Source organism: Mustelus asterias, chromosome 11 (genome assembly GCF_964213995.1).
Source record: "Mustelus asterias chromosome 11, sMusAst1.hap1.1, whole genome shotgun sequence".
NCBI classification, from domain to species: Eukaryota; Metazoa; Chordata; class Chondrichthyes; order Carcharhiniformes; family Triakidae; genus Mustelus; species Mustelus asterias.
Genome location: NC_135811.1, coordinates 20,013,767 through 20,040,581, shown reverse-complemented (window position 1 = coordinate 20,040,581; position 26,815 = coordinate 20,013,767). Strand labels below are relative to the sequence as shown.

General features: G+C 42.1%; 1 protein-coding gene across 1 annotated transcript in view; it reads left to right on the top strand.

The window, feature by feature from the left end:
• LOC144500851 (uncharacterized) overlaps positions 1-26,815 on the top strand; it is a 183,221-nt gene that overhangs the window by 38,234 nt on the left and 118,172 nt on the right. Inside the window, exons 7-9 of the mRNA XM_078224326.1 lie at positions 553-687; positions 2,466-2,623; positions 8,473-8,570. Coding sequence (XP_078080452.1) covers positions 553-687; positions 2,466-2,623; positions 8,473-8,570 — 391 coding nt within the window. The remainder of the gene's footprint in view (positions 1-552; positions 688-2,465; positions 2,624-8,472; positions 8,571-26,815) is intronic.

Genomic DNA, 26,815 nt, shown 5'->3' with positions numbered 1-26,815 from the left:
TGGTTGATGCCCATCCAGTTGTTACGAGTGATATTTCTAGCTCAGTTGGCAAGCCAATCTAGAAAGCCTGTGTCTCTGGTATTCAGATGTTTACCATCTACATCAGGACATATAGATGTAGTTTGGTAAAATTCTGTGTTCTCACTGTGATACCATGCCCTGATGCCCTGATGCCCTGATGCCTGATCTGGCTGCTGGGTGTATGTGCTGATGCTGCATTACTTTGAAACTTATGATGAAACACCATATGTGAACATATTTGGGTTGAGTGAATGTGCCAAGTATTGTTCTTCCTGCAGTGAAATGTGCAGGCTAAACTATCTTTCGAAAGTTCTTATTTTGTTTTCCTTTTGGCCCAGCTAAACATATCTGTTCTACATGGATGCATGCAATCACTACTCCAATTGATAGGCAGATTATCTTACCCAGGAAATTCTTGTGTAACTATCTCTTCAGGCACATTTGAAAAAAAAATGGCATATAGTGCCACAATTCACCATGTGGAAAGAGCAAATGTGATAATATGCATAAATAATACTAGATTTTTTTCAGTTTGTTGCAGAAAGAGCAAGACCAAATTAAATTGCAATGTACGGTGGCTGAACTGAAAGAAAACAATCAAGTTCTAGAAGATCACATTATTTTCCTCAATAAGAAGGTACATGAGAAAACCGAGGAGACGAAAAGGTAATGATGAGATGGATCTTCATATTGCAATGCATTATCCATTGTCCCGTTCTAGACACGTATCAGAGTTCATGTCATTTTGACCTACTAATTATATTTTGCATTTGGCTGATTATTCAACTTTGATGTTTCCTGTTACACGGAAGAGGCAGAGACCAAATAGCTTTTCCATATCTGGGAAACTGATTGCTGTTAGACTGAAAGAGTTTCTGATTTTGTGATGGTGATTGGTTTATGATATGAATAATTTCAGAAGTAGATGCATTTGCAAGTAGGAATTTGAAATAATAAGCATAATAATTACTTAAATTTAATTATCATTTCACTGTTGGTTAATTGATCATAGCGTGATGAAAATAATTTAACAGTAATTATTAAAGATGTGCCAGTTAATTTGTAAATTTACAAAACCTAGTGGAAAAGATTATTTTATACCTTAGATTCTAGCAGCTCATAATTTTTAATATGTAGCTAAATACATATTTGATCATGAATAGATTATCTGCCTTGTGCATTTAACTGTTCAGTTGACCATGATAATGTCAAAATATTTTTCATCTGAAACTCATTGTGGGATAGTGTACTAAAAAAAACATTTGCAACATAATTTATTCAGTGTATTGGTCATAATTTGGAATCTTGTGATTGCTCATCGCTTCAGAATGAACTATTTCTGTTTTATAAATGTTCAAATTGTTGAATTCTATTTATATCTGCTGAGTATTCCTTTCTTATCTTCAGACATTTAAAAATCCAATATCTAATTAATGCTGGTAGGTGAGCAGGATATGCAAAATAATGTATAAATTGGCCTGTTTTGTTTCAGGTCACATGTTCATTTGAGTTATATCTTAAATTGGTTAAAATTTTGTTTTGTATCAGAGGTGCAAACAGTAAAATGATAGATTTACACAGAACTGAGAGAAGACAATCATCCAAAACTAGTAGCAATCACATTATTTGTGGCATTAGAGTAAAACAGTTAGAAAGTAGTTATACATGTGAGAAAGGCAGATAGACACTCTTGAGGAAGAGAACCAGTAGCAATAAGAGAGCAAAGAGAATGGTACAGAAAAGAGAGTGAGAGAAATACAATGAAAGAAAATGACGAAGGATTGTTTGGAATAGTGAGGGATAATAGTTTAAATTGAAACTTGGGGAAAGAGATTCGATACCTACACTCGTGTTTGCTGGGATGCGATTGCTGGTACATATGACATAGTGGCATGTTGAGAAAGATCCTTTTGGGACCATAAGTAGTGAAATTGTATCTAGTGAAATAAACTTTTGAGATCGTACATATAACTCTGGTGAACTAAAAGCAGGGGGCAGCACGTTAGCACAGTGGTTAGCACTGCTGCTTCACAGCGCCAGGGACCTGGGTACGATTCCCGGCTTGGGTCACTGTCTGTGTGGAGTTTGCACGCTCTCCCCGTGTTTGCGTGGGTTTCCCCGGGGTGCTCCAGTTTCCTCCACATTCTGAATGGCGTGCTGATTAGGTGCATTGACCTGAACAGGCACCGGACTGTGGCGACTAAGGAATTTTCACAGTAACTTCATTGCAGTGTTAATGGAAGCCTTACTTGTGATTAATAAATAAACTTGAACTTTTAAGCAGTATGTTGTAAGAGATGAACTCAGTGATTGTTCTCTAAATGTAACCAATTAATTCCTAATATTTAAGAAAATAAAAAATAGGTGCATGAATAGGCCCTTGAAGCCTGTCCTGTCATTCAGTAACATCACGGCTGATCTTCTACTTCAACTGTATTTGTCAGGCTACATCAGGACTATCAGAATCTACAGGAGAAGGTTGCAAAACAAGCCAAATGCTATGATGAGACCATCAGAGACCTAAGGGCAATGCTGCAGACTACAAAGGCTCAAGTGGCCTCACTGAACCAGTATAAGAAGGTCTATGAAGAGCTTCAAGAGGGTAAACCATACCTCCTTTTTTCCCCCGTGAAAATGATTTTTATCAAAGGGAAAATCTTAACTATCCTTTTACTCAGAAAAGAGAAGTTCGAGGCAATAAATAAAACTTAAATAAGGTGTTTGGCATAACAAAACCAAATCTATGAGCAGGGAAGAGTATAGGATTACTTTTTGCTGTGCTGGCATTGCTGGCTTCCAGGTGTTCACCTTTGATCTGGCTTCAGGCAGGAATTTCTGAAGAGGCTTTTGATGACTTTTGACATAATCTATGGCAGATCTTCAACAATCAGTGACTCCGAAGTGTGGCTAACAATGTTAATGTATATTTTACCTACAAAAGTGATTGATTTACTGGAAATGCGTAAATGGGGATTTCTTTAATTCAGTGAACCTTTCAGGGCTGCACTAACATTTTGCAACAAAAAACAAAGCATTCAAAGCTCTGCAGGGCACCGAAGCTACACATTCAACAGTGTCATTTAATAAATAAAAAAATTACCATTTGAACTGCTATTTATTATGTAGTGTATATTATGAATACCCCTAAATGAATGTTCAGTGTAAAGATAATTTCAGCTGACTCCTACTATCCCATTTAAATGTGTGCATTAAATCAGCAGCACAAAATTAAAACATTGTAACTACAGGCAAAGGAATATAGAGAAAATGCAGTGCTATCACAGAAGTAAGCTTTTCCGAGGGAAAGGGACAGGGTTATGCAAATGTCATTATATATACACAATGGGAAAAAGAATATGCTGCAGGGAAGAATTTCGACAGGTGAAATCATTGTGTGCTCTCATCGTTAAAGCAAAACAAACACATAAAAGGGGGGCAACAGCTGGAAATCCCATGACATTTAGGGCCCGATTTTACTAAATCGGCTCGAAGTGCCGGGTGCGGTCGTAAATCAGATCCGCGCCCGGCAGCCGCGCTCCAGCGCCCCCATACACCTTTTTTCGGTGCGGGTCCAGTGGGCGGGACCTAGCGCATTTGCATCTGTCGGAGCGTCGAACTGCACATGCGCAGTTCGGAGCCGACAGCATTCAGCGCGCCCGAGCGTAAAAGTCAAAGGCAGCGCTGACAGCACTGCTGGTGCTGATGAGATGTGACGTCTCTTCCCTAGGGGGGGGGGATCTGATGTCTCTTCCCTTAGGGGGGGGATGTGACGTCACTTCCCTGAGGGGGGTGGGTAGGGGGGGGATCTGACGTCTCTTCCCTGAGGTGGGTGGGTAGGGGGGGATGTGATGTCTCTTCCCTGCGGGGGGGGGGGGGATGTGACGTCTGTTCCCTGAGGGGGGGTGGGGGGGAAGAGATGCCACAACCCCCCCCGTCTCAGAGAAGAGATGTCACATCCCCCCCCCCCCCCCTCCCCCCCCCCCCCCCACCCATCAGGACCCCCGGAGCAAGGCCAGGATCCAGGATCGTAAGATGCTTTCGACGGACACCAGCAATCAAGGTAGGTCGGGGGTCCGGGGGGGGGGGGCTGCTGGCAGGGCCTGCGTCCCAAGGTGGTCCGATCGGGGGGTGGGGTGGCGGTGGGCTGCTGGGGTGGTTTGCGGGGGCGGTCCGCGAAGGGTGGTCGGGGGCGATTCGGCGGTTCAGTTGCTGAGTTGAAGCCCTATCGGACTTGAATTCAGCAACACAGTATATGCGTGGGCACCGATCGGATCGGAGCCTCGTAAAGTGGGAATCCTTGGGTAAGTTGGGCACGGGCTTCATTATGCCAATTTAAATGCATGCAAATGCATTTAAATCGGCCCGCTGGCCGATTCGGGCGCACGCTGGATCGGCGTCCGGATCGGCTGTTGGTAAAGGCGCGATTGGCCTTGGGTCGGGTCTGGACCGCCTTTTAGGCCCGACGCCCAACTTTACCACGGGCGCGAAATTTTGGTAAAATCATGCCCTAAGTATTTCACACCACACTTGTTTGGAAGAAAGTATGTCGAAGGCAATTTTGTGTGGAGATCATATTAGTGGGCACGACTTCTGGTTAAGTATCATTTCAATGATACATAAGAAAAATACTGCAGTTGCTAGAAATCAAATGAAACCAGAAAATGGTGAACATACTCAGAGCGAGGAGAGAAACAGAGGCCTGAACTTCGCAACATTGGAGAGCTCCTCTGTCATTCCGGAAATGGTGGAAGTGGCCAACATGCAGAAGTCCCATCCCAAAACATGGCACCTACTATTTTTGTGTGAGTGGGAATGGCCCCAGGGCAGGATTTGCACATGCACCATTCGGAAAGGCAGCGGTCCACATCAAGCAGCAGCTGCATCCAGTCATGTCTGATTTTCCTTAGCATGGAGTGCAGATTAGACTTGGTAGGAGTAGGTTTAAACTCTACAGAGTCCTTTGGATAGGTGGGTTAATCCTTTAGATATAGTCCTTGAATAACTTTGGGAGAGATGAGCTTTTCTTTGGGAGAGGTAAGGTGCCCTATCAAAAGTCAAGAGGAACTGTCAAGCCATTTAAACCCCTGTCCTTTAAATTTTTGAAAACAATTATGTGGAAGGTTTAAAAAATCATGGCTTGCTACTTTACATTGTTGACATAAGCTTCCATTGCTGAATTACTTCTGAATGACTGATTTCACAGCCATCCATTATCACAAGTGGGTGCCTTCCATTTCACAGTTTGATTCATGGCTTCAAGTGGTTACAGACTCCTTGAAGTGGGACTATGAATTCCATTGTTTGATTTTATAAGAAATTAAGCACTTGAAATTAATGTTTATTCTTAAGGAGTTATTTAGTTTGAAGGAATATAAATATAGTGAAGGGTTTTTATAAATGAGGTTTTTTAAAAATAACAAGCCTGCAATTAACACTTCCAACTTTATTTTAATCTTGGAATAGCTCCTGAGCTCTGTCCATTGTAGACACTGGATAAATTGGCATGACAGGGGTATGGGCAAATGGTGGTGGGTAGGGCATGGGTTGGCATCTTGGTAAAGGAGTTAGGAGTGGTCCTCAGAGGATTGTTAAACAGCTGATTTTCACTTAAAATGCCTGCGAGAACTTATTAAGGAGGTTGTTTAGTATTTGGGGGACTATTGTTTATCCTAAAACTTTCTTCTCTAAGGAGAATAAATCCAGCTTCTCAAATGTATCCACACAACTGTAATCCCTCATCCTGGAACCATCTGAGTAAATATCCTCAGTTCCTTCTCAAGTCTTCACATCCTTCCTAAAGTCTGATGCCCAAAATCGATCATAGTATGAGATCAAACTAGTATTTTGTATAGCTTTAGCATGTCTTCCTGACATTTGTACACACTGAAAATTACTGCTCGCTGTTTTTTTTTTGCTTAAAAGAATCAGCTCAGAGGGTAGACAATCTACAACTATTCTCATCACAACCAACTAGGCCAGCTCCATATCTCTCTACAAGTGGGAGGAGCTGTGGCATCAAAAATAAACATATTATGCACTTGGTAATGTGAGGAACAGGAGAAAGGACTTCACCATCCCAGGGATAGCGTGCACCATCAACCAAAATGGTGGGAAATAGTACTCAATGGTTTGGATTAACGGGACATGCTCAGTCTCAGAATCTGATAATTCATAGATCCTTGAAACAAGCCAAATACATTGCGCAGTCATCTAAAAGCACATATCGACTTGTCTGAGGGTAACAACCTCTTTGTGCAGCTCTTCTTCCTCTACCTTGCTTTTAGGGTTGGATACTGGTTTCTAGTGCAGGATTGCTTCCTCACATTTACTGGAACCTTTCAACCTGATTTATAGAGATGCAATTTCCTAGTCTAGGCTGCTGTTAGTAGCTTGCAGGTCATGCTGTTTTATACTTTCAAGCATGCAGGTAACAGCAGGTTGAACCCCCTATTTGCAGTCAGTTACAATTTGCATTTCATGTGACTGTTGTTGCCAGAATGCTGATCTGTGGTATTCCATTGCGCTTTAAAATTCAGTAGAGGAGGAATTAGTTGTCTACCGGAGCAATTCATCACAATCTATGTCAAATACTCCGATAGTGGAAAGGTCTAGAATGGATACAACCCTCCAAGAGAGCTCATCTGCGAGTTGCAGGAGGGAGCACTAGGTTCCGTCCAAAGGAGAAGACAGTGCAGGTGGGATTGGAAGAGGTGTAAACTGTTTAGAGTGCCAATTTAGGGTTCCTGTAACCACAGTATGGTTTACATTGGGAATCAATCAATAGTTTGAAAAGGCTGAAAATTCTAGCATAATCATTTATGGCATATTAAGTATATAATTAGCAGGTTTCTTTAGGTCGTGGACATCAATGTTAACACATTCAGAAATCCTGCCTCTACCTGCTACCTTCTTCCTTTATAACTGCTATGCCAGATCCTGAAGGAGGAAATAGCCCCCTATTATATAAGTTTCTAGCTTGTCTTCCTTGTATTCCTTCCAGTCATGTTACTAACTACTGATTAAAGGTGTCTCTCTTTTTTTATACTCCATGTTATGTAAAATGCAGAACTAAAAGCTGGGCTGACTCTTGTGCTCTTTAATTTTATTAGGTGTTTAATCATGTTAATAGATATTTGCCCTTATCATTGATCCTACTCCATTGGATGGTCTGTTGCATGAGTGTTCTGCAGTTCAGCTAAAAAGTTAAAGATTGGGTTGAATAACAAGCAGCAATTCTTATCAAAAATATTATAGATACCACTTTCACTTGCCTATACTGTATATTTTTATTAATTCTGGGAATTTTAAATATAACATTGAATTCCCAATTTACATGTTATTTATGACTCTGATGATACCTTCTTGAAAAGAATAATCAATTAAGATTGCTTCATGATGGGCGGCACAGCGGTACAGTGGTTAGCACTGCTGCCTCACAGTGCCAGGGACCTGGGTTCAATTCCCGTCTTGAGTCACTGTCTGTGCGGGAGTCTGCACATTCTTACCGTATCTGCATGGATTTCCTCCGGGTGCTCCGGTTTCCTCCTAGTCTGAAAGGTGTGCTGGCTAGGTGCATTGGCTGGCCATGTTAAATTCTCCCTCAGTGTACCCAAACAGGTGCCAGAGTGTGGCGACTAGGGGATTTTCAGAGTAACTTGATTGCAGTGCTAATGTAGTGCTACCTATGACACTAATAAATAAACTTTAAAAAAAGTCACTCTTTGTGGTGTCATTCCTTCTGATAAAACACACAGTGATTCATGACCAATTATTACCTCAAACCAATAGCATCTATCGTTCAATTACATTTTCCCATGGACGATCTTGATGCTTAATTAAGTGATATTTTTCAAAAGGGAAAGAACCAATGTTTAGTTCTGGCCAATGAGATTGCAAGAAAGTATCATTCCTGTGACAATGATTGCTGAATAATTTGTCTAAAATTGTTATGCCTCAGTGGGGATTTTGGGGATTCCAGTCTGTAACTATTTTTGCAGCCTCCAAAAGTAGGGCACCAGTGTGCAAGGGCTTAGGGAGCACAGGCTATGATGAATCCTCAGTGTTTTCTATTGCTTAATACCTTACCTCCATCCAGTGCTGTGGGTCACCTCTTTGCCAACAGTGCTGATGGACAGTTGAGTTGTAAATTCATTGGTTACTATGTCTTGAGATGGAAATCAAATCTCAAAGTCCTTTGTGCTTTGTGTTAATGGTAACATTTTATTTTTACACTTCTTAATTGACCTTTAATAAAAAACTTCCAAGTTTTCATTGTGGTTATTAAGTTTGAGATATGAATTGACTGGAATGTGTATATGTAAAGATTTATTTTAAATAAAGTAATGCAATGCTGGAAATATCACAATAGGTTGACCAGAAAGTGAAAGAGAAAATTAGGTTTACATTTCAGGGTGTGACCATTCATCAGGACACTTATCTTATTTTACAAAGGTTTTCAATACCCCATGGAAATGAAGAAGAACATCTCATTGTCAACAAATTTCACAAAAGCTTCTGGGAGCAGAAAGATAGTACGAACAACAAACAAGGTGGGTATTGCACATCTATGGTATTCAAAGTAAAAGGAAACTTTTAATTTCACTCAATCATTCAGAATTTTAGGTAAAAGCTGCACAGTTGCTGAAATGTTATAAGACCATAAGACATAGGAGCAGAATTAAGCCACTCGGCGCATCGAGTCTGCTCCGCCATTCAATCATGGCTGATATTTTTCTCATCCCCATTCTCCTGTCTTTTCCCCATAACCCCTGACCCCCTTTATTAATCAAGAACCTATCTATCTCGGTATTAATCGGGGACTCGACAGTCAGGGGGACGGACAGGCGATTTTGCGGAGGCAGGCGGGAGCCTCGCATGGTGGTCTGCCTCCCTGGGGCTGGGATCCAGGATGTCGCTGGGCGAGTCCCAGAAATCCTGAGGTGGGAGGGAGAGGAGCCGGAGGTAGCGGTACATATTGGTACCGCTGATGTGGGTAAGAAGGGGGAAGGGAACATGAAAAAAGAGTATAGGGAATTAGGTAGACAGCTGAGAAGGAGGAAAGCAAAGGTAGTAATCTCGGGATTGCTGCCTGTGCCACGGGAAGGTGAGGAAAGGAATGGAGTGAGGTGGAGGATGAATGTGTGGCTGAGGGAATGGTGCAGGGGGCAGGGATTCAGGTTCCTGGACCATTGGGACCTCTTTAGGGGCAGGTGTGACCTGTATACTAAAAACGGGTGGCACTTGAATCCCAGGAGGACCAATATCCTGGCAGGAAGGTTGGCTAAGGCTACTGGGGAGAGTTTAAACGAGATAGGTTGGGGGGAGGGGATCAAAGCGACGTGACTGAGAGTGAGGAAGGTAGCTCGCAAACAGAGAAGGGTTATAGGCAGTGCAAGAGGGCAGGTGGACTGGGAACAGAGAAGGGGAGAGGTCAGACCATAGGATTGAGAGGTGTCTACTCTAATGCCAGGAGTATAGTGAGTAAACAACTAGCTAAAGGAGGAGAGGGCTTGGGAGATGTTAGTAGCGCTTCAACAAACCAGGTCCAGATAAAGGCTGGCATAAAGACACTTTGCCTGAATGCACGAAGCATTCGAAACAAAGTAAATGAGTTGATGGCACAAATCCATACAAATGAGTATGATCTAGTGTCCATCACAGAAACGTGGTTGCAGGGTGACTGGGACTGGGAACTGAATATACAGGGTTATCAGGCATTTAGGAAGGATAGACAGGTAGAAAAAGGAGGTGGGGTAGCTTTGTTAATAAAGGATAATATCAGGATGGTAGTGAGAGACGACATAGGCTCTAAGGAGCAAAACGTGGAATCGTTGTGGGTGGAGATAAGGAATAGTAGGGGGAGAAAGACACTGGTAGGCGTGGTCTATAGGCCCCCAAATAATAACTTAGAGGTGGGGAGAGCTATAAACAAGCAAATAATGGATGCGTGCAAAAGTGGAACGGCAATAATCATGGGGGATTTTAACCTACATATTGATTGGTCGATTCAAATTGGACGTGGAGGGCTTGAGGAAGAGTTCTTGGAATGCTGTCGGGATTGTTTCATTGAACAGTATGTTACAGAACCTACGAGAGCGCGAGCTATCTTGGATCTGGTTCTGTGCAATGAGACAGGTAGGATTAAGGATCTTCTTGTGAAGGATCCTCTTGGGATGAGTGATCATAATATGGTGGAATTTCTGATACAGATGGAGGGTGAGAAAGTAGGGTCCCAAACCAGTGTCCTCTGCTTGAACAGAGGGGAGTACGATAGGATGAGGGTGGAATTGGCTAATGTAGACTGGGCGAGCAGACTGGTAGGTAGGACAGCTGAGGAACAGTGGAGGATTTTTAAGGAGATTTTTTTAAGTACTCAGCAAAAATATATTCCGGTGATAAAGAAGGACTGTAAGAAAAAGGATAACCGGACGTGGATAACGAAGGAAATAAAGGAGAGTATTAAAATAAAATCAGATGCGTACAGAGTGGCCAAAAATAGTGGAGAATTAGTGGATTGGGAAAGCTTTAAAGAAAAACAAAGAACGACTAAGAAAGCGATTAAGAAAGGAAAGATAGATTATGAAACTAAACTAGCTCAAAATATAAAAAATGATAGTAAAAGTTTTTACAAGTATATAAAAAGGAATAGAGTGGCTAGAGTGAATGTTGGACCCTTGGAAGATGAGAGGGGGGATTTAATAGTGGAAAACGAGGAAATGGCTGAGACTTTAAATAAGTTCTTTGTGTCGGTCTTCACGGTGGAAGACACAAATAGTTTGCCGAATATTAGAGATCGAGAGTTGGTGGGAGGGGAGGTCCTTAATACAATTACTGTTACTAAGGAGGTGGTGCTTGGTAGACTAATAGGACTGAAGGTAGACAAGTCCCCGGGCCCTGATGGAATGCATCCCAGGGTACTGAAAGAAATGGCTGAGGTAATAGCAGATGCGTTAGTAGTAATTTATCAAAATTCGCTGGACTCTGGGGTAGTGCCGGCTGACTGGAAAACAGCTACTGTTACGCCGCTGTTTAAAAAAGGAAGTAGACAAAAGGCGGGTAACTACAGGCCGGTTAGCTTAACGTCCGTAGTTGGGAAGATGCTAGAGTCCATTATTAAAGAGGAAATAACAGAGCACCTGAATAAGAATGGTTCGATCAAGCAGACGCAGCATGGATTCATGAAGGGAAAGTCGTGTTTGACGAATCTACTGGACTTTTATGAAGATGTCACTAGTGCGGTTGACAGAGGGGAACCGGTGGATGTGGTGTTTTTAGATTTCCAGAAGGCGTTCGATAAGGTGCCTCACAAAAGGTTGCTGCAGAAGATTGGGGTACACGGAGTTAGGGGTAAGGTGCTGGCGTGGATTGGGGATTGGCTATCTAACAGGAATCAGAGAGTTGGGATAAATGGGTGCTTTTCTGGTTGGCAGTTGGTGACCAGTGGCGTGCCGCAGGGATCGGTGCTGGGGTCTCAATTGTTTACCATTTACATAGATGATCTGGAGGAGGGGACTGAATCTAGGGTATTCAAGTTTGCTGATGACACAAAGGTGAGTGGGAAAGCGAATTGCGTGGAGGACGCGGAAAGTCTGCAGAGAGATTTGGATAGGCTGAGCGAGTGGGCGAGGATCTGGCAGATGGAATATAACGTTAGCAAATGTGAGGTTATCCACTTTGGAAGAAATAATAGTAAATTGGAATATTATTTAAATGGAGAAAAATTACATCGTGCGACTGTGCAGAGGGACCTGGGGGTCCTTGTGCACGAATCGCAAAAACTCAGTCTGCAGGTGCAGCAGGTGATCAAGAAGGCGAATGGAATGTTGGCCTTTATCGCGAGGGGGATAGAATATAAAAGCAGGGAGGTCTTGCTGCAACTGTACAAGGCACTGGTGAGGCCGCAACTGGAGTACTGTGTGCAGTTTTGGTCCCCTTATTTGCGAAAGGATATATTGGCCTTGGAGGGAGTGCAGAGAAGGTTCACCAGGTTGATACCGGAGATGAGGGGTGTAGCTTATGAGGAGAGATTAAACAGATTGGGTCTGTACTCGTTGGAGTTTAGAAGGATGAGGGGTGATCTTATAGAGACATATAAGATAATAAAGGGGCTGGATAGGGTAGAGGTGGAGAGATTCTTTCCACTTAGAAGGGAAACCAGAACTAGAGGGCACAGCCTCAAAATAAGGGGGGGGCGGTTCAGAACAGAGTTGAGGGGGAACTTCTTCTCTCAGAGGGTAGTGAATCTCTGGAATTCTCTGCCCATTGAAGTGGTGGAGGCTTCCTCGTTGAATATGTTTAAATCACGGGTAGATAGTTTTCTGATCGATAAGGGAATCAGGGGATATGGGGAGCAGGCGGGTAAGTGGAACTGATTCGCTTCAGATCAGCCATGATCTTGTTGAATGGCGGGGCAGGCTCGAAGGGCCAGATGGCCTACTCCTGCTCCTATTTCTTATGTTCTTATCTCTGCCTTAAAAACACCCAATGACCTGGCCTCAGCAGTCTCTGCGACAAAGAGTTCCACAGATTTACCACTCTCTGGCTGAAGAAATTCCTCCTTATCTCTGTTTTAAAAGATCGTCCCTTTAGCCTGAGGTTGTGCCCTATGGTTCTAGTTTTTCCTACTAGTGGAAAATCCTCTCCACGTCCATTCTATCCAGGCTTCACAGTATCCTGTAAGTTTCAATAAGATCCCCCCTCATCCTTCTAAACTCCAACGAGTACAGACCCAGAGTCCTCAACCGTTCCTCATACGACAAGCTCTTCATTCCAGGGATCATTCTTGTGAACCTCCTCTGGACCCTTTCCAAGGCCAGCACATCATTCCTTAGATATGGGACCCAAAACTGCTCACAATATTCCAAATGGGGTTTGACCAGAGCCTTATACAACCTCAGAAGTACATCCTGTTCTTGTATTCTAGCCCTCTTGACATGAATACTAACATTGCATTTGCCTTCCTAACTGCTGACTGAACCTCCACGTTAACCTTAACAGAATCTTGAACATTGACTCCCAAGTCCCTTTGTGCTTCTGATTTCCTAAGCATTTTCCCATTTAGAAAATAGTCTATGCCTCCATTCCTTCTTCCAAAGTGCATAACCTCACACTTTTCCACATTGTATTCCATCTGCCACTTATTTGCTCACTCTCCTAACCTGTCCAAGTCCTTCTGCAGCCCCCCTGCTTCCTCAATACTACCTGTCCCTCTACGTATCTTTGTATGCCTTTATACGAAATATTATGTGCTTCATTTTGATATAAAATGAAGGAATGTGAATAATTAATTTTGAAAATACCACATGATTAATGTGGCATATTGTCTTACTTTTGCAACAGGGCTGTTTTAGGCTCAAGTTGTAATGCATCTGTGTATCTCATTAGTGTGAAAGCATTTCAGCAGTACACTGAACATTTATCAACAATGATTTATACAGAGGCTCAACAGCAATTCATTTTAATGTGCAATTTATCTTGCATGTCGGAGGACAAAATAACCAAAGAGATTGTATGTCCAGTTCACAATTGAGATAAATTCTAATTGTCCCATTTGTATCATAAGGAAGAACAGTGTATGTGGGAAGTATAGGATCAGTGAATTTATGTTTTTCAAGAGGGCTTTCTATTAGCTCTCCACAAGATTGAAATATAGTTGAGACTGATGGGATAAACATCACCTTTGTACCAGAGGGAAGGGTTCTAGAAAAACATCTAGAAATGAAAAACGTAATGAATTGTCAGCATGGACTTCAAAAGGGATAATCTTGCTTAACCAAATATGGAGAAGGTGTAGAGAAGATTTACAACGACAATACTTGAAATGCATGTGAATGCGTATTGGGAAAAGATTGACAAGTTGGATCTCTTTTTCAACTCTTAAAAAAAAAACTGAAGGGGTGACCTAAAAGAGGTATTAGACGGAGTGGATACAGAGAATGTTTCCTCTTATGGGGAAGAATATAATTAGAGGCCTTCACCAAAAAAAACAATAGTGAATTCAGAAGAAACATCTTTGGGTAAAGAATGATGTGAATATGCAACTTGCTGCCACAGGGAATAAGTTTATTTATTAGTCACAAGTAGGCTTACATTCACACTGCAATGAAGTGACAGTGGAATATCCCCTAGTCACCACACTGGTGCCTGTTTGGGTATACTGAGGGAGAATTTAGCATGGCCAATGACCTAACCTGCACATCTTTGGACTGTGGGACTCACCCATGCAGACACAGGGAGAACGTGCAAATTCCACACAGACAGTGACCCAAGCCAGGAATTGAACCCGGGTCCCTGGCGCTGTGAGGCAGCAGTGCTAACCACTGTGCCACCATGCCGAATGGTTGAAATGAAGAGTTTAGATGCATTTAAAAGGAAGTTATACAGACATATAGGAGGCATGGTTAGTAAGTTTGCAGATGACACCAAGATTGGTGGCATAGTGGATAGTGAAGAAAGTTACCTCCGATTGCAATGGGATCTTGATCAATTGGGTGAGTGGGCTGACGAATGGCAGATGGAGTTTAATTTAGATAAATGCGAGGTGATGCATTTTGGTAGATTGAACCAGGGCAGGACTTACTCAGTTAATAATAGGACGTTGGGGAGAGTTGCAGAACAAAGAGATCTAGGGGTACATGTTCATAGCTCCTTGAAAGTGGAGTCACAGGTGGACAGAGTGGTGAAGGAGGCATTCAGTATGCTTGGTTTCATTGGTCAGAACATTGAATACAGGAGTTGGGACGTCTTGTTGAAATTGTACAAGACATTGGTAAGGCCACACGTGGAGTACTGTGTACAGTTCTGGTCATCCTATTATAGAAAGGATATTATTGAACTAGAAAGAGTGCATAAAAGATTTACTAGGATGCTACCGGGACTTGATGGTTTGGGTTATAAGGAGAGGCTGGATAGACTGGGACTTTTTTCTTTGGAGCGTAGAAGGCTGAGGGGTGAACTTAAAAAGGTTTATAAAATAATGGGGGGCATAGATCAGCTAGATAGTCAATATCTAGGGGAGTCTAAAACTAGAGGGCATATGTTTAAGGTGAGAGGGGAGAGATACAAAAGTGTCCAGAGGGGCAATTATTTCACACAGAGGGTGGTGAATGTCTGGAACATGCTGCTAGAGGTAGTAGTAGAGGCGGGTACAATGTTATCTTTTAAAAAGCATTTAGACAGTTACATGGGTAAGATGGGTATAGAGGGATATGGGCCAAATGCAGGCAATTGGGATTAGCTTAGGGGTTTAAAAAAAAAGGGTGGCATGGACAAGTTGGGCCGAAGGGCCTGTTTCCGTGCTGTAAACCTCTATGACTCTATAGGAAGGTGGTTTGTGAAGTCCTATTGGAAATGGTACCTTGACCTGACTGCCAGCGAAGGTATGGGTAGCCACTAGTGAGTAAGAGAGGAAGGGAAGTGCAAAATAGACTGACTCCCAACATATGGCTTTGCTTCAGCAATACATTGAGGATAGAAACCTACAATGTGGGGGAGGAGGCAGTGTGGAGACAGCGAGTGGCGCCTTCTCAAATGGGGTGGGGGCAGACTCCTCCTCCCCTCTCATTCCACATCCCTATTGCGAACTGGTTGAAACATACTTAGAATCATAGAGGTTTACAACATGGAAACAGGCCCCTGGGCCCAACTTGTCCATGCCGCCCAGTTTTTACCATTAAGCAAGTCCCAATTGCCCGCATTTAGCCCACATCCCTCCATACCCATCTTACCCATTTAACTGTCTCAATGCTTTTTAAAAGACAAAATTGTACCTACCTCTCCTATTATCTCTTGCAGCTTGTTCCAGACACTCACCATTCTCTGTGTGAAAAAATTGCCTCTCTGGACCCTTTTGTATCTCTCCTCTCTCACCTTAAATTTATGCCCTCTAGTTTTAGACTCCCCTACCTTTGGGAAAAGATGTTGACTATTTACCTTATCTATGCCCCTCATTATTTTATAGACCTCTATAAGATCACTCCTAAGCTTCCTACCCTCCAGGGAAAAAAGGTCTCAGTCTATCTAGCCTCTCCTATTAACTCAAGCCATCAAGTCCTTTTGGCATCCTGGAAAATCTTTTCTGCACTTTTTCTGATTTAATATACTTTCTATAATAGGGTGACCAAAACTGTACACAGTATTCCAAGTGTGGCCTTACCAATGTCTTGTACAACTTCAACAAGATGTCCCAACTCCTTTTTTCAGTATTCTGACCAATGAAACCAAGCATGCCAAATGCCTTCTTCACCACCCTGTGTACCTGTGACTCCACTTTCAAGGAGCTATGAACCTGTACTCCTAGATCTCTTTGTTCTATAACTCTCCCCAACGCCCAACCATTAACTGAGTAAGTTCTGCCCTGGTTCAATCTACCAATCTGCCATTCATCAGCCCACTGGCCACATTGATCAAGATCCCATTGCAGTCCTAGATAACCTTCTTCATTGTCCACTATGCCACCAATCTTGGTATCATCTGCAAACTTACTAACCATGCGTCCTAAATTCTCATCCAAATCATTAATATAAATGACAAATAACAGTAGACCCAACACCGATCTCTGAGGCACATTTCTGGTCACAGGCCTCCAGTTTGAAAAACAACCCTCTGCAAACACCCTCTGGCTTCTGTCATGAAGCCAATTTTATATCCAATTGAGTACCTCACCCTGGATCCTGTGAGATTTAACCTTCTGCAACAACCTACCATGTGGTATCTTGTCAAAGGCCTTGCTAAAGTCCATCTAGACAACGTCGACTGCACTGCCCTCATCTGGTTATTTTTGACTTATGGACCCACAGTTGAGAATCCCTCCTGTAATCTGTCTTGGGAGAGCTGGAAAGTGAACCTTTATTCTGCATCACTTTTCTATGTGACCTGTGATGTTTGCACGAGAAGAATAATTTTCTGACTTCATGCTACTTACCAGCCAGCATGGTATATTGGAAAATATGAATATGATTTTCTGACTATTATAGTTGCAAATTATGCACAGCAAGTTCCTACTCTCACTTCTGGAGGGCAAGGTAAGGAAATACACCAGGAGCATAAAATTGAGACTTAGTCGTTACTTCCCTTGACAAGCACAAGGAAGTGTCTGTGGTTATTTTTGACTTTGTAATTTTTTGAGAGAGATGTTGATCAAGAGACTCATTTGAAGTATTGTTCTGTACATCTTTTGTTAAGATTGTACGCGTAGTACTGCATGCAGTAAACCTGGCAGTTTTATGTGCCTTTTTGCAGCTTAAAGTTTTGAAAGGCAGGGTATTGTTCAGGGAAGACAGATAACAGTTGTAATGTTTACCCATATGTCTGACTGCTGCGCACCGTTTTCCTTTGTAATCAAAACTAAAGGGTTGTTTCATGTTATGATTTTAAATTTAATGTAGACCAGAAAGATGGAAGAAAATGGGCTGCTTGCCACAAAAAATCTAGTTTGTTAAAGAGTTTAAGTTCACTGGAATTCAGATGCCAAATAATGTTTAAATTGCAGCCTCATGAAGAATTTATATAATTGTGTTGTACGGTGTACAGGAGTTGTTAAATATGGTGTAGCTTTTATATTACAATAAAGAGCAGATTTACAATTCATAGAAATCATAGATCATAGAAACCCTACAGTACAGAAAGAGGCCATTCGGCCCATCGAGTCTGCACCGACCACAATCCCACCCAGGCCCTACCCCCATATCCCTACATATTTTACCTACTAATCCCTCTAACCTACACATTTCAGGACAATAAGGGGCAATTTAATCATGGCCAATCAACCTAACCCGCACATCTTTGGAATGTGGGAGGAAACCGGAGCACCCGGAGGAAACCCACGCAGACACAAGGAGAATGTGCAAACTCCGCACAGCCAGTGACCTAAGCCGGGAGTCAAACGCAGGTCCCTGGAGCTGTGAAACAGCAGTGCTAACCACTGTGCTACCGTGCCACCCAAATAAACAATTGTTTATTTCTAAAAAAAATTCTGGTTTTGAAAAATCATGCTACCTTTAGATTTCTCAGTGAGGTCAAATGGGTAGATTCCCATATCCTACAATTCTAAAAGGGATGCAGGAACAGAGAGACCTGGCGGTACGTGTGCACAAATATTTGAAGGCGGCAAGATGGGTCAAGAGCATGATTAATAAAGTGTAAAAGTTCCTGGGCTTTATAAATGGGAGCATAGAGTACAAAAGCAATGAAGTTACGATATATCTTTATAAAACACTGATTTGACATAACTGGAGTATTGTGTCCAGTTTTGGGCACCACACTTTAGAAAGGATGTGAAGGCATTAGAGAGGGTGCAAAAATGGTTCCAAAGATGAGGAACTTTAGTTATGATAGTTTGGAGAAACCAGGGCAAGATGAAATTAAGAGGAGATTTAATAGAGTTGTTGAAGTTAATGAGAGGTCTGGACAAAGTAGATAGAGAAAAACTGTTTCATTGACAAATGAGTTGAGAACCATTTGGAAAGATGCAGCTTAATCCGGGATAGTCAACACGGATTCATGAAGGGTAAGTCTTGCCTCACAAATTTGATTGAATTCTTTGAGGAAGTAACTAAGTGTGTAGATGAAGGAGAGCAGTTGATGTTGTATACATGGATTTTAGTAAGGCGTTTGATAAGGTTCCCCATGGTCGGCTCATGAAGAAAGTAAGGAGGAGTGGGATAGAGGGAAATTTGGCCGATTGGATAAGTAACTGGCTATCTCATAGAAGACAGAGGGTGGTGGTGGATGGAAAATTTTCAGACTGGAGACCAGTTACCAGCGGTGTACCACAGGAATCAGTGCTGGGTCCTCTGCCATTTGTGATTTTTATCAATGAGTTGGAGGAGGGGGCTGAAGGGTGGGTCACTAAATTTGCTGATGACACCAAGATTGGTGGAGTAGTGGATGAGGTAGAGGGATGTTGTAGGCTGCAAAGAGACATTGATAGGATGCAGAGCTGGGCCGAAAAATGGCAGATGGAGTTTAACCCTGATAAGTGTGAGGTGATTCATTTTGGTAGGACAAATTTGAATACGGATTACAGGGTCAACGGCAGGGTTCTGAGGAATGTGGAGGAACAGAGAGATCTTGGGGTTCATATCCACAGATCTCTGAAGGTTGCCACTCAAGTGGATACAGCCGTGAAGAAGGCCTATAGCGTTTGTTAGTGTGTTAGCGTTTATTAACAGGGGTTTGAGTTTAAGAGCCGTGGGGTTATGCTGCAACTGTACAGGACCTTGGTGAGACCACATTTGGAATATTGTGTGCAGTTCTGGTCACCTCACTATAAGAAGGATGTGGAAGCATTGGAGAGAGTGCAGAGGAGATTTACCAGGATGCTGCCTGGTTTGGAGGGTAGGTCTTATGAGGGAGCTAGGGCTTTTCTCTTTAGAGCGGAGGAGGATGAGAGGTGACTTAATAGAGGTTTATAAGATGATGAGGGGGATTGATAGAGTGGACGTTCAGAGACTATTTCTTCGGGTGGATGTAGCTGTTAGTAGGGGGCATAACTACAAGGTTCATGGTGGGAGATATAGGAGGTATGTCCGAGATAGGTTCTTTCCTCAGAGAGTGGTTGGGCAGGAATGGACTGCCTGCTGTGATAGTGGAATCGGACACTTTAGGAACTTTCAAGCGGTTATTGGATAGGCACATGGAGCACACTAGAGTGATAGGGAGTGGGATAGCTTGATCTTGGTTCCGGACAAAGCTCGGCACAACATCGAGGGCCGAAGGGCCTGTACTGTGCTGTACTGTTCTATGTTCTAACCAGAGGATGCCAATTTAAAGTAATTGACAAAAGAAGCAGCAGCAACATCAGGAAAAACCTCTTTATGCAGTAAATGGTTAGAATCTGGAATGCACAGCCTGAGAGTTTGTTAGAAGCAGGTTCAATTGTGGCTTTCAAAAAATAATTGGATGATTATCTGAAGAGAGAAGATTTGCAGGTTGCAGAGAAAAGGCAGAGGAGAGGAATCGGGGGAGTTGTTCTTGCAGAGAGCTGGCAAGGATACATCAGGCCAAACAACCTCCACCTATGCAGTAATCGATCTATAGTTCTACCATGACCATTTTCATTCGGGATCTGTGCTCTGGGTTGTTCTGCAACTAACTTGGTTCAACACAATGATTACCAGTAGGAGTCTGAGGGCAAGTTAACAGTTAGAACTTTCCTTGTTTCAAGCTGAAGTCTTGTGCAGCAGAATGTTGTCCGTTAGGTAGTCCAAACACTTTTCTTGAAGTTCACTGACAAAGAAGAGAAGGTGAGACTGGGTGAGAGACAAATGATCTCTTTGAAGGATGGGTTTCAAGATTATGACATTGGTACACATGAGGAAGGTCTTTTGGAAAGACCCTTCAGTCCCTCAGCATGACAATGACCTTTTTCATTCTATCTGCTAACATATATACTTCTAAAAGATCATTTCTAAGTTGCCGCCTTTCAAAGCTGAAAAATTCAATTTCCTCCAATCGCTTCTCATTCGTCTATTCTCTGAATCTAGAGTTCAGTCTCATAGCTCTTTCCTAAATTGAGTCCAGGACTTTTGAGTCTCATCAAGCAGCAGTGGATATAGGACTTGAGGCATGGTCTGACATTAATTCATAGGCTATTAAAAGAGATGGCGGGAGAAACAGCAAATGCACTAGTGGCAATTCACCAAAATTCGCTGGACTCTGGGGTGGTTCCCGTAGATTGGAAAACAGCGAATGTGACGCCACTGTTTTAAAAAGGAGGTAGAAAAAGGGCGGGTAACTATAGGCCGGTTAGCTTAACTTCTGCAGTAGAGAAAATGCTTGAATCTATCATCAAGGAAGAAATAGCGAGACATCTGGATATAAATGGTCTCATTGGTAAGGTGCAGCATGGGTTCATGAAGGGAAGGTCATGTTTGACTAATTTGGTGGAATTCTTTGAGAACATTACATTTGCAGTGGACAATGGGAAACCTGTGGATGTGGTGTATCTGGATTTCCAGAAGGCACTTGACAAGGTCGCACCAAACACTGCTACATAAGGTAAAGGTGCACGGTGTTATGGGTAATGTATTAGCATGGATAGAGGATTGGTTAACTAACAGAAAGCAAAGAGTGGGGGTAAATGGATGTTTTTCTGGTTAGCGATCAGTGATAGTGGTGTGCCTCAGGGATCAGTGTCGAGACCGCAATTGTTTACGATTTACATAGATGATTTGGAGTTGGGGACCAAGTGTAGTGTGTTAAAATTCACAGATGACACTAAGATGAGTGGCAGAGCAAAGTGTGCAGAAGATGCTGAAAGTCTGTAAAGGGATATAGATAGTCTAAGTGAGTGGGAGAGGGTCTGGCAGACGGAGAATGTTGGTAAATGTGAGGTCATCCATTTTGGTAGGAATAACAGCAAAATGGACTATTATTTAAATGGTAAAAAATTGCAGCATGCTGCTGTGCAGAGGGACCTGGGTGTCCTTGTGCAAGAATCAATGAGTTGGTTTGCAGGTGCAGCAGTTAATTAAGAAGGCAAATGGAATTTTGTCCTTCATTGCTAGAGGGATGGAGATTAAAAACAGCGAGGTTATGTTGCAGCTGTATAAGGTGCTGGTGAGACCACACCTGGAGTACTGTGTACAGTTTTGGTCTCCTTACTTGAGAAAGGATATACTGGCACTGGAGGGTGTGCAGAGGAGATTTACTAGGTTGATTCCGGAGTTGAGAGGGTTGGCTTATGAGGAGAGACTAAGTAGACTGGGGCTATACTCATTGGAATTTGAAGAATGAGAGGAGATCTTATAGAAACATAAGATTATGAAGGGAATAGATAAGATAGAAGCAGGGAAGTTATTTCCACTGGCGGATGAAACTAGAACTAGGGGGCATGGCCTCAAAATAAGGGGAAGCAGATTTAAGACCGAGTTGAGGAGGAACTTCTTCACACAAAGGGTTGTGAATCTGTGGAATTCCCTGCCCAGTGAAGCAGTTGAGGCTACCTCATTGAATGTTTTTAAGGCAAGGATAGATCAATTTTTTAACAGTATAGGAATTAAGGATTATGGTGAGTGGGTGGGTAAGTGGAGCTGAGCCCACGAAAAGATCAGCCATGATCTTATTGAATGGCAGAGCAGGCTCGAGGGGCCAGATGGCCTACTTCTGCTCCTAGTTCTTATGTTCTTATGTTCTTATTTTCTATTCCTTTTTTTTGACCCTACATACAGCACTTTACACTTATCCATTGTTCTACCTGCCTACTTTTCCCAGTTCCTGAATTGTGGTCTCAGAATCAATTGCTCCCCCAGTTTGGTATCACTTTGTAATGATGACCAATTTAAGTTTCAGAATCCATTGCGAGTAATTTTGACACTAGGCAGTGGTGTATATTGGGTGATATCGGATGAAAATCTAATTCAGAACAAGAAGGACTGGATTTTCATCCTTGAGGTAGGTGGTGGGAGGAAGGAAAATTTCCCAGCTTGGCCCGTCTGCTTCAAGAGAAACGGCCCGCAAGGATGTGGGTGGGGGTGGGGAGGAGGGCATGTTTGGTGGCGGAGGCAGTCTGAAAGTTCAGCCTCAGTGCTTTGCAATTTGGTGCTACAGCCGTCACTCCCAAGGCCCCACTCATGCCACCCCACGTCCCCTGCCCACTCCCTATGCTCCTTCACTCCCCATCTGAAGCTCTGCCCCCCAAACAACTTCACACTTTCTCATGCCCAGGTATGACGTCCCCAGCCCCTTGTGTATCCATGCCAAGATATGCACCCCAAATAATCCCTATGGCTCCTCTTTCCAAAATATGACACTTCCATGCCCATTTACCTAGTATACACTGAAATACCGTATGCTATGGTGACAGTACAATGTGTTTTTTGAAAAAAACCTTTTCAAAACCAGTCACTTATTGAAAACATTTGAAAAAAAAATCATTTTTACAGCAGTCCAATAAAAGTGCTAGTCAGCCAGACCATTTTAAAGTATTAATAGCAGAAACAGCAATCATTTGAAACCTCTATCTTTTGTAAATAAGCATTGTGAAATTGACAGTACAGATGAGAGTGAGAGAGAGCTGCCAATCGAGCAGTTTCTCTCCCTGGAGTTCAGGTGTTTCTGGATTCCAGTGGACTTCTGGGCTCTCCACCAATAATACATAATGAGGCTTGGCTGAGAGCTCAAAAATCCATTAGCCTTTTGAAACATCTGAGCCCTAAGGAGTGGGTAGGGGCATGATCTTACCTTTCACTGGTTCCCCATGCAGACTATGGTTTACGACACCTCTTTAGGTGTCGTTAACTATGGACTCTTTGAAAAGCTGGCTTGGCTCCATTGATGTTGCGGAGGACTGGGGCATGGTTATCCCTGCAATGCAGCTGACCAGGTCAGGAGCGCAGTGTTTGGATTTCCAATCTGATCTAGCCTGCAAGCTTAAAAAGGCACTCCTGAAAATTAGAAGCCCCGGGGTTGGGATCAAGAATCCCAGAATCAGATTCCACATGCCATTTTTAAAGGGCTCCTGATTCATCCCATCTCAGCAAAATGCAGCTCATTGTACAAGATTGTTAAATAACATTAGGGACTCCCCATCATTAAACAAAACTTGGCTGTCGCAGCAGTTTCTACACTGGCATTCTTTTGATTTACTTTAAATGTACCTGCCTGTGTTTTTTACTTTGTACTAGAGCAATAATGTGAATACTTCTAAAATTCAAAAGAACTAAACTTAATCAGAAAGCTTTTCAATTATCGATGCAACCTAAAATAGCTCTGAACAAAAGAATGAACTAATGGTTTTAGTTTATCTGTTGGAATTTCTTCGACTATCTCAGATAAGAATATTTCTTTCTCTGACAGCCAAAGGGCAAAACAACACAACTAATCTTTGTAACTGAAAAAGTCACAAAACTGCAGCCCTCATGGGAAAACTTAGGGAAACTGCCCCACTCAATTTGAAATCAAAGTTACTCTATTTAACATGCTTCAAGCCAAATTTACCTTTTCAAGAAGGTTGTTCTAGTGAATATTGTTTGCACAGCAAAGGATTTCCTTCAATGCTGCAATTGACATTTTAAATTAAGTTGTCATTTTAAGGGTGTCATCTTTATTGGTAAAACAATAGAATGTTTGAAAAGGATCCAGCCACTAAGAGTAAACTGCAACAGACATGTAACTGATATTTTTACCTTGTGAAACAGAAATGTATCTTGTTGAGAATGATTTAAAAGGTAAAAAGAAAGATAATCCCCCCTGTCTTATTTTGACACCTCATTGTCAGAGGAATGAACCTGAAACCTATACTCCAGTACATCTGCTTTGATGTATTTCTTTTCTTACCCTGTTTGCTATCTTCTTTCTCTGGGTAGGAAGGTTACTATCATATTTGTTCTGCAAACACTGTGAGAATTCTACAAATACAAAACATATGAAATTAACATTGATTTAGTGCCAACAGGGCATCTCTAATGTAACTTAAGCCATTAAAGTCACAAATCCAGGATAATTGTATGGCTCAATCATTTGTCATCATTGAAGCAAATACATATTAAACGTAGTTGTTAGCCAGTGAACTTTAATCACCAGCAGAAAATTGAACTTAATCCTGTATTTTAAATCATTTGCACTGAAAACCTTTGCACGCTGGAAAGACAAAAATTAAAAAAAATCATGTTCTGTGTAATGTAATCTTTGCATCGTTATTGGCTATTGCTGTGGCTATATCGCTCAGGTTTTGATGGGATGCAAATACCAACTAGGCATTGTAAAGGTTACTGGAATCATACCAGATCTGTTCAGCAGTTACACCTTTATCTTATATTCTTGGTAAGTTTCTTTAAAAAAGAATAGTAGTCTGAATTTGTACTAGTGGCTTTCTGTTTTGTGATGATTTCAGAGGATATTACAGTCATGTACACCCATGATTTTCCATTTTGAGCTGATTTGAGTGTGAAGCATTACTGGCAGTGCAGGGTTTCGCAAAAACTGTCGCCAATACTTTAATGAAAATAAATGACCAGCCAGAAGCGTGTCTTTTAGTAGTATCTTATACTCCATATCAAGTGACTGCATGAACAAAGTAAAACGTGTAGATTATTCGAAGGACAGTTTTGAATATGTAGCTCATACAGAACAGTCCTTTTTACTTTATATTTATTCATAATCCATTTAAAATTCATTGTATATCTGCTCTACATAATTTATATATATATGTGTTATATATAAATGTTATGTGATATATATGTAAAGGTGCACACCCCATTGGTTAGTATCCATAAATTTAATCTATGTCACAAGTGGCACATAATATTACAAAGATCAATAGCGCTCAGTGATAAAATAGGAAATGTAAAAGTATGCTCTAAGAATGGCAAAAATATAAGTAAGCTACTAAAGCTAATTCTTCCTCAGATTGAAGGAACTATGGTTTAGTTTGGATACTTGGTTCAATTCAATATAAATGGAACTGTATGCATACAATTAGAAAGTTAGAATTGGAACAAATGCTGGAAGTACACATTAAAGATGGATTAATGCTTCAAATGAGACTCATTATCAGAAATTGTATTGTTAAAAGCTGGCCAAAAAGGGACGGGTAGAGAAAAGATCATAGAATCATAGAAACCCCACTGTGCAGAAGGAGGCCATTCGGCCCATGGAGTCTGCACCAGCCCTCTGACAGAGCATCTTACTTCGGCCCACCCCTCACCCCATCTCCATAACCCCATGAATTTACCCCACTAATCCCCTAACCTGCACATCTTGGGACACTTGAGGGGCAAATTAGCATGACCAATTCACCTAGCCTGCACATCTTTGGACTGAGAGAGGAAACTGAAACACCCAGGGGAAACCTATGGAGACACTGGGAGAACATGCAAGCTCCACACAGACAGTCACCCAAGGCTGGAATCGAACCTGGATCCCTGGTGCTGTGAGGCAGCAATGCTAACCACTGTACCACCGTGCAGACGTCCAGAGACTGGATAGGGGAAAGAGAATGGAGTCAAGATAGGAAGAAATTAGTTCCATGGAACAGGAACAGGCTATGATAGGTCTACCAGGATAGTCCTGTTTGTGGATTTTGGGAAGAAGGTAGAAATGGGTAGTACGGGATTGGGGGACCATGAGGTTGCAAGCTGTGGAGGGAAGATCTCCAGAGGAGATGAGGTTAGTGACAGTTCTGGAAGCAATGGTTTGATGTTCGGTGGTGGGGCCATGGGCCGGTGGGGGGCTGTTTGTAGGGGGAAGTGTTTGAGAGTTGGCGCTCAGCTTAACTGAAGTTTTGTTAGGTTTGGTGATCTTTTGATATCAGGTGGCCTTTTGTGCTTGGTGACCAAGGAAGTAGTTTGTGTTGAGGTATCCATGGACGAGAAGAAAATAATTATTGGGAGAGATTTCGCAGATTCCTTGCAACAGTAAATATATTTGTTAATTAGACATTATTTGAATGCCTCCATGGGCTCAATCAGAACTTCAAGAAAAGGCAGAGATTTTTGTCTAAATTGAGGCTCATTCTAGAAACTTGCAAAAATGTTGTTGCCCAGACAGAATTTACAGCATCAGAGTTTGATCCACTTCCGAATATAGACAGATCAACTGTTAGCAATGGCAAATCCTCACTTGGATCGTCTTTATAATTTCCTGCTCAGCTTGTACAGAATTTGAACCATGCTTTGAGGATCAGTGAAATACATTTATTTTTCCTTGACCCAAACACAACTGGAATCAGTAAGCACATGCAACCTTTTCTTGAATACGGGGAATCTTCGACTCAAAATTATTCACCTACAAACACGTAGGTCTAGATTTTCATCCCTGCGGTTGGTAGGGGAATCAGAAAAGTTCCCAACTTAGC